Source organism: Oncorhynchus nerka, linkage group LG23 (genome assembly GCF_034236695.1).
Source record: "Oncorhynchus nerka isolate Pitt River linkage group LG23, Oner_Uvic_2.0, whole genome shotgun sequence".
Taxonomy (NCBI): Eukaryota; Metazoa; Chordata; class Actinopteri; order Salmoniformes; family Salmonidae; genus Oncorhynchus; species Oncorhynchus nerka.
The window spans coordinates 9956959-9966208 of record NC_088418.1 but is presented as its reverse complement, the minus strand read 5'-3'; the positions used below and the strand labels follow the sequence as shown (position 1 = coordinate 9966208).

Below are 9250 nucleotides of genomic sequence, written 5' to 3'. Positions count from 1 at the left end.
GCTTCTTTATCCATCCAGGGCCAAGGATTGCCCAACAGCTAAGGTTGTTCATTCAGAAGGTAGATGTGCATTGAGCAGTCTTACTGATGGCCTATTATAATAGAAACGCATCAACACTATCCCCGGAATAGTGAAGAGTCAGGCCTTGCCTTGGTCCTAAACTAATTGTCTAATCCTGTCATAAATGCCCCATTACTTTCCAATGCATCACATACAAAATGTAGTTATAGTAACGAGTTATTCGTAATATAATATTCTGAGCCTAACAAATGCAAGCAATCAATAAATCCAACGTCCACAAATCATGTTTTGACTGTAGTTTAATTTATTAAAAAGACCAGGGTGCAAATATTTTTTTTAAATGTAAAAAGAGAAACATAATTTAAGCATTTTTAATACAAAACAATAAACTATTCCAGTCCCTCTTGACATCTAAGACACGGACAAAAAATACTTTGTTTTCCCGTATTTTTTTTAAATCAAGTATTACACAATGTAGGTACAAAATTAAAATGTATACAATTTACATTTTTGTACATAATATAGCAAAATCTTTCAACTCTTAAGAGAAAATACAACTCTTGTTGTGCATGAAATTCCACCACAAAGGAAAACTCTGTTCGCAATCTTTAGAATACGTGGCGGATTTTAAAGACAATTCTTTACCTAAAAACTAAAAAAATACTAATAAAAAAAACACAATGACAAGCTGCAGCAGCCATCACTGCCATGTCAAAGAAACAATATATACTCTGATATCTTAAACTCTGTACTAAATTAAATTATGCAAGTAGAAAAAGACCAAGTAACCCCATTTAGTAGTGCAAAGTCATACAAATCTGCCATTTCCTAACACATGTAAAACACTAAGAGGACAGAAACATTTTTATTTTTTTTATCCATTGTTAATGGAGTATTTTTTTTTGTATTTCAAACATAGTACAAAAATATATTTTGTGCTCGGTTGACAAAAAAAACAACTATGCATGTTGAATTTAAGTAATCAAGCTTGGACGTGTTCGTACAACAAACTTTTAGTAAAAAAAAAGGAATTCAATGGGGCAGAGAAAAAGCACCCTTGGACACATGCTGCTTCCCTAACTAGATAGAAAGCTCCTCAAGAGGTTCCTTGAAAGTCCAGTTCTTCGTAATGCTTCCCTTCAAGCTACCGTCGTCATTAAGAAATAACATGTTCAAGTCCTAGTGTCAGGTTTAGTTAGCCATGACCGACTGGAATTGCTGCTTGGAATACTGCATGTTGCTGAGGTTGAAGTTCAGCCCATCATTGAGGGTCTTGTCGTTGAGATCTCCGTAGGCCGCAAACACGTCAAAGGCATCGTTGTACTGCAGCGGGCTGAGGCTGAGAGAGCCCTCGCTGGGGAACACGCCACCGGAGCTCCCCTGACCCTGGAGGCTGGGGAACACGCCCCCGGAGCTCCCCTGACCCTGGAGGCTGGGGAACACGCCCCTCCCTGGGAGCTCCCCCCCGGAGCTGACCCTGGAGGCCGGGAACACGCCACCGGAGCTCCCTGACCCTGGAGGCCGGGGAACACGCCCGGAGCTCCTGACCCTGGAGGCTGGGGAACACGCCCCCGGAGCTCCCCTGACCCTGGAGGCCGGGGAACACGCCACCGGAGCTCCCCTGACCCTGGAGGCCGGGGAACACGCCACCGGAGCTCCCCTGACCCTGGAGGCTGGGGAACACGCCCCCGGAGCTCCCCTGACCCTGGAGGCTGGGGAACACGCCCCCGGAGCTCCCCTGACCCTGGAGGCTGGGGAACACGCCCCCGGAGCTCCCCTGACCCTGGAGGCTGGGGAACACAAACTCCTTAGCATTAGGAGAGAGTGCAGAGGCATTCTGCTGCTGGCCCAGGCCGTACAGAGAGTACATAGAGGTGGAAACGGCTTTCTGCTTCATTAGGGTGTTCACATTCAGCCCCAGGTCATTGGTTGGGGAGGTGCGGGCCACCTTGTTGCCGTTACCATTGTTGTTGTTGCGGCCGGAGATCTTCATCTTGGTGGAGCCAAACTTGGTGGCGGCAAAGGTGGCGGTGGTGAAGGTTATTGGATAGGTGGAGCGCGGCATGAACGAGGGGCTAATGGCCGCAGATTGCCCGAAAGGGGGTGAAGGAGAGCTAGACTCAGAAGAGGTCCCGATAGAGTCACTGATGGGCATGAAGACCTGGGCCTCTGGGTTGAAGCTGTTCTTGATCTCCTTGTCCAACTCGGACCCGTTGTTCTCATTGTTATCATCCACATACAGCACCTTGACCGGCCCCTTCTCGCCAAGCTGGTAGGACACCTCGAAGGGGTCAATCCACACACTTAGGTCCTGAGGGAGATTATCCCGGACGTCGTCCAAGTCCAGGCCGCTCTCCTTGGCTGCCTGCTCCACCACAGGGTCCACCTTCTCCCCTACGTGGAGGCACCTGTACCCAGAGCCCTTGTATGGCTTATCCGTGTACCAGTGGCCATCGTACTTCTTCTTCAGCTGCCTCTCGAGCTCCTCCCCGAAGATGTTCACACGCCGTCTGGGGAGTTTGTTGTACAAGTAGGAAATAATAAAGTTAAGTGCTACTTGGATTTCAAGCTGCATATCTGCTTCCCAGTTATGACGTGGGTATTCCTGAGCGTTGCAGTGATAAGCAGTTTGGGCCAAACAGAGGGACAGAGTAAGTGGTAGTTGCTGAAACGATATCCTTCCGTCCACAGGATAAGGTTCCTAAGCCTGGAAGAAGAGGAGAGATAAATTAACAAAAACACAATAACAATGCTATATGGCTAATTATAAACCGGGTAGTTTGGGTCCTGGATGCTGACTGGCTGAAAAAGCATTTCAGCCGTGTAAATATCAGACAATATACCACTGGTATGATGCAAAACTACCTGTTTACAGTTATATATATGGCCATATTCCACAAACCCCTGAGGTGACTTATTGCTATTATACGGTAACCAGTTTATAATAGCAATAAGTCACCTCAGGGGTTTGTGGAATATGGCCAATATACCATGGCTAAGGACTGTATACAGGCTTTCTGATTCATGCATAGGCGTGGTGTAAATGGCCATATACCACACCCACTTGGGTCATTATTGCTAAACCTACCATCCAATAGTACAAGAAAACTGTACGTTCATATAAGTAATATGATCAATGTATGCACGCATGACGACGCCAAGTCACTTTTGGATAAAAGCATCTGCTAAATAGAATATATTATCAATATATTAAATCATCTGTTTAACTCACCGTTGTAAAGATGTTGGCTTCATAAACCTGATTGCATTTACAGTAGAGTACTAAATGTGCTCTGCCATTCCCTTCCCAGTACAGTGCATTGCTGTGTCCACCAGACAGGGTGTACAATATCACTAGCTATAAGTAAGGCCTAAACATACGGACTCAGTTCCCCGGCAGTCTTCTAGTATTTGTGACAGCTGAAAGCAAGCATAGTTGACCTCTGGACAGTGGTGGCTCAGCGCGTTTTTAACGCAATTAAAGTAACAATGTAATTAGCCAATGATCCGAGACATTGTAACCTCACCTGATATAGAATATTTCTTGCGCGATGACACAAACACGTCCCTAATTCATTTGATATGATGAGATGAAAGAATCATGTTGTCTAGTGAAGGTAACAGAAGAAACCGTGTCCGTGAACCACCACTGGCTAGAGAATCATGTATTGTTAGAGAGCAGCTGGTGAGCTGATCTAGCAAAGAGAACCCTTGTTGTTACATAATCCTCATTGAATTTCTATTCACGGTCATAGATGTCCTTCTCTCTTAGAAATGACGCTTACCATTACCATTAGCTAGCGATAGATAGATAGATATATATATATATATATATGAGATGATCAAACGTCCAATCCAAATCCTACAGCTTGCCTCGCTTCAATTGAATCTATCAATCAGTAACGTAGCCAACGTTAGCTAGTTACGCACCAAGGGTTTGAAGGAAATGTAGTATTGTAAACAGCAGCTATGCTTACCGTTACGGTATAGACTTAACCTGTTAAATGAAATCTCATCGGATGTGTAATTTAACATTAAGACTGTTGAATGTGCTCCTATCCTTCACCGTCATTCAATGACCACCGAGCTAACAAAAATACGTCTGGTTGTTAGCTCAAAATAGTTTGATTTAAACTTTCTAGCTAGATATTCCCATCGTCAGCTATATCAACTAGCTATCTAACGTTATTACTAATAATTATATGTGCTAGCTAGCTAACGTTATACCCAACCCAAAACGGAACAAAGCTGTTATATCATAAGTTAGCTCGTCTCTAGGGATTTGAACAACAATATAACTTAATAACTAGCTACCTCGCTAACGACTTCTATTGAAATAGCTAATAAAAGAGAATTATACTTACATGTAAGTAGCCAACGTTAGTTACATAGAAATTCACAGCAGGTCGTTGCACTGCACAGCTTTGATGACGAATGACTTAACGTCAGTTAGCTACTGTAGCAAACAAAAATAACGTTGTCAAATAGTTTTTTTTAGCTAACTAAATGGAGACGGTTAGCTAATTTCTTGTTGAACAAAATGTCCTGCTGCTGTATTACTATAATATATTCCAGTTATGTTATGCGGGGGACAATTTCTGTTTCGTCTGGAAGTTTATTTTTTACAACTGCGCTTTAAAGTTCGGATTGTCTCGTTTATATATAAATAGTACTCCGCCACGGACACAAAAAAGGCGGTGATGAGGTGCTCAGAGGTCGAGCCTAAATAACGGTTTTGCATTGGCCAAACTCGGCCTTCGTCATTCGTGAACTACTTCATCTTGCATTCCGATTGGCTGTTTAGCAAGTCAGTCAATAGCAAGGGTTTATTTACCGTAGTGGTTAGCGTTTCTTGTGTATTGGGACCACAAGTAATCATAATGTTGAAGGTTGTTGAGATAGCTACTGAACATTAATGTTTGTACTTTGACAGTAGTAAATCAATTCCACTCAATTTCATAGCAAAGAAACGGACACTTAAAATCAGTGCGATATAGTGTCTCAAATATATGAGACAATGATTTGTTGTAGTTGCTCTGATTATAACCAAAGATTATGCCAGTGTGATTATTTCGGAAATGCAATGGTCATTGTGAGACGACGTGCAAAAAAGGTTGTGGAGAGGGAAAAGTAGTGCATAGGCAGTTTGGCGGAAGGACACATGTCACCGGGTAGGGTTGTGCTCTGTTCCGTTAGGTACTTGGGACATTGGCTGTACAGTCTGTACAGTCTGTACAGTTTGCGAATTTTGTTTTGATATGCTTTAGCTCGAAGTTACAGGGTTATTCTGACCTCGCTCTCCTAAACATTAGGAATACAAGAGAGAAATTGAAATGAATGGACATTAGAGTTAAAAGGATATGCATATTGAGTCCTTGCTTAAAACATAGGATATTACGTGTAAGTGTTACGTTTTATAGTAGGCTAAAGTTCCCTAGGTTACAGGTTCCTATGATGAAACGTTTAGGTCATGGTCTGTGGGACCGTGTGAGTGACTGGTTTTGTTACACAATGGTCAAGCTCTTTCTGTTTGTGTCCTAGTACAGCAACTGTGTAAAGCTCAAAGACGTTTTTTTTTGTTGGTATTACTTTTACTGTTGAAAGCCAGTATAAATATACTAAAGTATACACTATAAGGTAAAACAAAAACAGTTTTAAGAAAAATAGGGCTTTTTTTTGACACAACTGCAAACTTCAAGGTGTAGGGCATTCAAAGAGTTGGTCTCATGGGAATTTATGATGTCATCGGCCTCCCCCCTTGCTTGAGGAACCATAGAGGAGCGTGAGAGAACAAAAGAGGAATGTGGATCAGAGCACGTGGTCCGTCCAGTTCAAGTGTTCAGCAGTCTGATAGGTCGTAGATAGAAACTCTTTCCTCTGAGCCTGTTCATATCAGACCTCATGCTCCGATACCGTCTGCACGACAATAAGGGAGAGAACTGGGGTGTGTGGGGTCCTTGGTGATACCGTGGGACTTTCTCAGACACTGTTCGAGTAGATGTCCTGGATGTGTTGGAGCACGGTCCCAGTGATGTACGGGGTCATCTTCACCACCCGCGGGCCTTACGATCGTGGATGTAGCAAATCCTGTACCAGGCCGTGATGCAACTGGTCAGGACGCTCTCGATGGTGCATCGGTAGTATTTGGAGAGGACCAGGGGCGGCATGCCAAATTTGTTCAGCCGCCTTAGGACGTAAAGACGCTGTTGCGCCCTCTTGACCAGAGTGGTGGTGTTGTTGGTCCTCTGTGATGTCCTGTGATGTCCTCTGGTCCTCTGTGATGTCCTCTGGTCCTCTGTGATGTCCTGTGATGTCCTCTGGTCCTCTGTGATGTCCTCTGGTCCTCTGTGATGTCCTGTGATGTCCTCTGTGATGTCCTGTGATGTCCTCTGGTCCTCTGTGATGTGGATGCCGAGAAATTTAAAACTGCTGACTCTCTCTACTGCAGTACCGTTGATGTGGATTGGGTCATGTTCCCTCCTCTGCTTCCTGAAGTCATGATACCACAATGCCAGTTAACTTACCTTCTCCCTTTAATAGTTCAAAAAAATAATAATTACAGTTGAAAATGTTCAACAAGTTCAAATTCAATCCATCATTAATTTCAAATTTCAAATCATAAACAATTAAAACAATAAGTAATCAATTCAAATTAAGCAAACCAAAAGGTCATCCAATCAAACTTTTTTTTTTTAAGAAACAAAAGCAATCATTCAATCAATCAGAAAAATCTGTCAGTCAATTCAGTCAGTCAGTCCACAATGTACAGTATGTGTCTTTGTGTTGGGGGAGGGGAAGTGGTGGGGATTGTGCTGGCAGTTGCTGAAAAGCGGTGACAGTTGTGGTTGGTCGGTGCTGTGTCTGGGACCAGGAAAACCTGGGTTGGTTCTGGTGTTGGGACCGGGACTGGAGGTCAAGGGTTTGTTTTGGGTCTGGTGCTGGGGACCGGGGGGGGAAAAAACTGGAACCGGGAACCTGAAACCGGAACTGGGGCTGTTACAGGTGCTGAGTTGGGATCTGGGTCTGTAGAGGGGAGGAAGGACAACCTGAGGATCAAGCAGACACACAAGGGAGCCCTAGACCCAAAGGTCAATGTTGGTACTTCCCTGTTGTCTGCTTGCTCCAGGTGAAGGTGTGATCTTTGGTCCCTCCTCCGTGCCTCTTCCGGTGTTCTGGTGCTGGGTCTGGACCTGGATCTGCAAAGGGAGGAAGGACGACCTGAGGAGCAGACAAACACACCTGGAAGCACAAGACCTGGAGGTCAGTGATGGTACTCTCCTGTGGCCTGCTCGCTCCAGGCGTAGGTCTAGAGCTTTGGTCCTTCCTCCGTGCCTTCTGGTGTGGTGATGAATGGTTCCTGCTTCTGGTCTGGTTCTGTGAGAGGGATACGAGTAGGGGGAATAGATGGAGAGGGAGCGGGGGTGTGGGGGTGGTGGAGGGCATCTATAGATGGATTATCTAGTGGGGAGGCCACCTTGAACACCCATCTGGGGAAAATCTTTCTGTTCGGAGTGCTGTCAGGGTCATGATGATGGGTTATTGGGGCAGAGTTCAGGTCTGATTGATTCATTGCATATTTGGATGAGGGCCTCTAGCAGGTCATTTGTGTTGAATGGATATTGGCTGTTCACAGGTTTTGACGTGCCTCTCCATTGACTGCCTGTTGAAAACCTTGTACTATCTTGGTGACGGAATGGGGGATGCTGGGAGGGGTGAAGGTGGTTCAGAGGGGTCTGGACTGAGGCTGGCTGGCATCAGGGTTTGGGTTCTGGGGTGGTCTTCTGGTCTGGTCTCTTGTTGGTCTGTTGTTTGTCTGGTCTTGTCCGTTTGGAAATGTTAGTCCAGTTTGGGTCGACATCGTCATCTAAGAACTGGAGTTGTGTAAGCTCTCTCAAAACCGGCACCCATTTGACCAGGGGTTTGGAGGGGGTGGAGGTGGTAAGCAAGGGATTTGTTGGGGGTGCAAAGGTGGAGGGGCCGGCGTGGGGCGGGGGGGTTGTTTCTGAGACATCTTGGGTTGTGCCTGTAGAAAGGTCTGTGTCTTTGATGTTATTGTCTGGTGGAGAGGCTGGAGGGGTTGGGATTTGGGTTAGTGGCCTTGGACCTTGCCCTGCCGGCGTAGGAACTGGGGCAAGTTCTGAAGAAATGGCCCCCTTTCCCACACAGGTTGCAGGGGCATGTGGAGGTACAGTCTGAGGTGGAATGGTTGTCTATATATACCTTGCAGATGATGGCTGTGCAGGAAATGGCCAGATGGCCCAGTTGTTTGAAGTTTCTGCACAGTTTGGGCATGCAGTAGTATTTTTTTTAAATGTTATTTACCTTTATTTAACTAGACAAGTCAGAACTTCCTGTCGACAACTTCTGGTGAAATTGGAGGGCACGCAATTCAAATAAATAATCGTAAAAATTATGGATATTAAACATTTCGGTTGTTTTTACTTTGTTTTTTTTTCTTTGGGATTTTCTCCTACCATATCAATTGTGTTATAGTCTTATACATTATTTTAACATTTCTGCAAACTTCAACGTGTTTTCTATCCAATAGTACCAATTATATGCATATCCTAGCTTCTGGGCCTGAGTAACAGGCAGTTTACTTTGGGCACCCCAGTCAGGCGGAAATTGAGAAAAAGGTAGAAGTCAATTGAACAATTTCTTATTTACAATGACGGCCTACCAAAAGGCAAAAGGCCTCCTGCGGGGACAGAGGCTGGGATTAAAAATTAAGTTAAATCATAGGACAAAACACACATCACGACAAGAGAGACACCACAACACTACATAAAGAGAGACCTAAGACAAAACATAGCACGGTAGCAACACAACATGGCAGCAACACAATATGCACAAAACATGGTACAAGCATTATTGGGCACAGAGGGCAAGAAGGTAGAGACAACAATACATCACGCAAAGCAGCCACAACTGTCAGTAAGAGTGTCCATGATTGAGTCGTTGAATGAAGAGATTGAGATAGTTTGTGTATTTGTTGCAGCTTGTTCCAGTCGCTAGCTGCAGCGAACTGGAAAGAGGAGAAACCCAGGGATGTGTGTGCTTTGAGGACCTTTAACAGAATGTGACTGGCATAACGGGTGTTGTATGTGGAGGATGAGGGCTGCAGTAGGTATCTCAGATAGGGGGGAGTGAGGCCTAAGAGGGTTTTATAAATAAGCATCATCCAATCAGCCTTGCGACAGGTATACAGAGATGACCAGTTTACAGAGGA

General features: G+C 44.7%; 1 protein-coding gene across 1 annotated transcript; it reads right to left on the bottom strand.

The window, feature by feature from the left end:
• Positions 1 to 302: 302 nt before the first annotated feature.
• On the bottom strand, positions 303 to 4669 carry LOC115120410 (protein Tob1-like). Its single transcript, XM_065007840.1, has 3 exons — positions 4386 to 4669; positions 1577 to 2728; positions 303 to 1452 (listed from the first exon to the last, which is right to left on the bottom strand). Exons 2-3 carry the CDS (start codon positions 2594 to 2596, stop codon positions 1213 to 1215), a joined length of 1260 nt encoding a protein of 419 aa, XP_064863912.1. The 5' UTR covers positions 2597 to 2728; positions 4386 to 4669; the 3' UTR covers positions 303 to 1212.
• Between the last annotated feature and the right edge of the window lie 4581 nt (positions 4670 to 9250).

Coding starts and splice junctions, on each gene's coding strand:
- LOC115120410 (XM_065007840.1), bottom strand. CDS start 2,596: ATGCAGCTTGAAATCCAAGTAGCACTTAACTTTATTATTTCCTACTTG. Junction 1,453..1,576: donor CCGGGGGCGTGTTCCCCAGC/CTCCAGGGTCAG, acceptor GTGTTCCCCAGC/CTCCAGGGTCAGGGGAGCTC.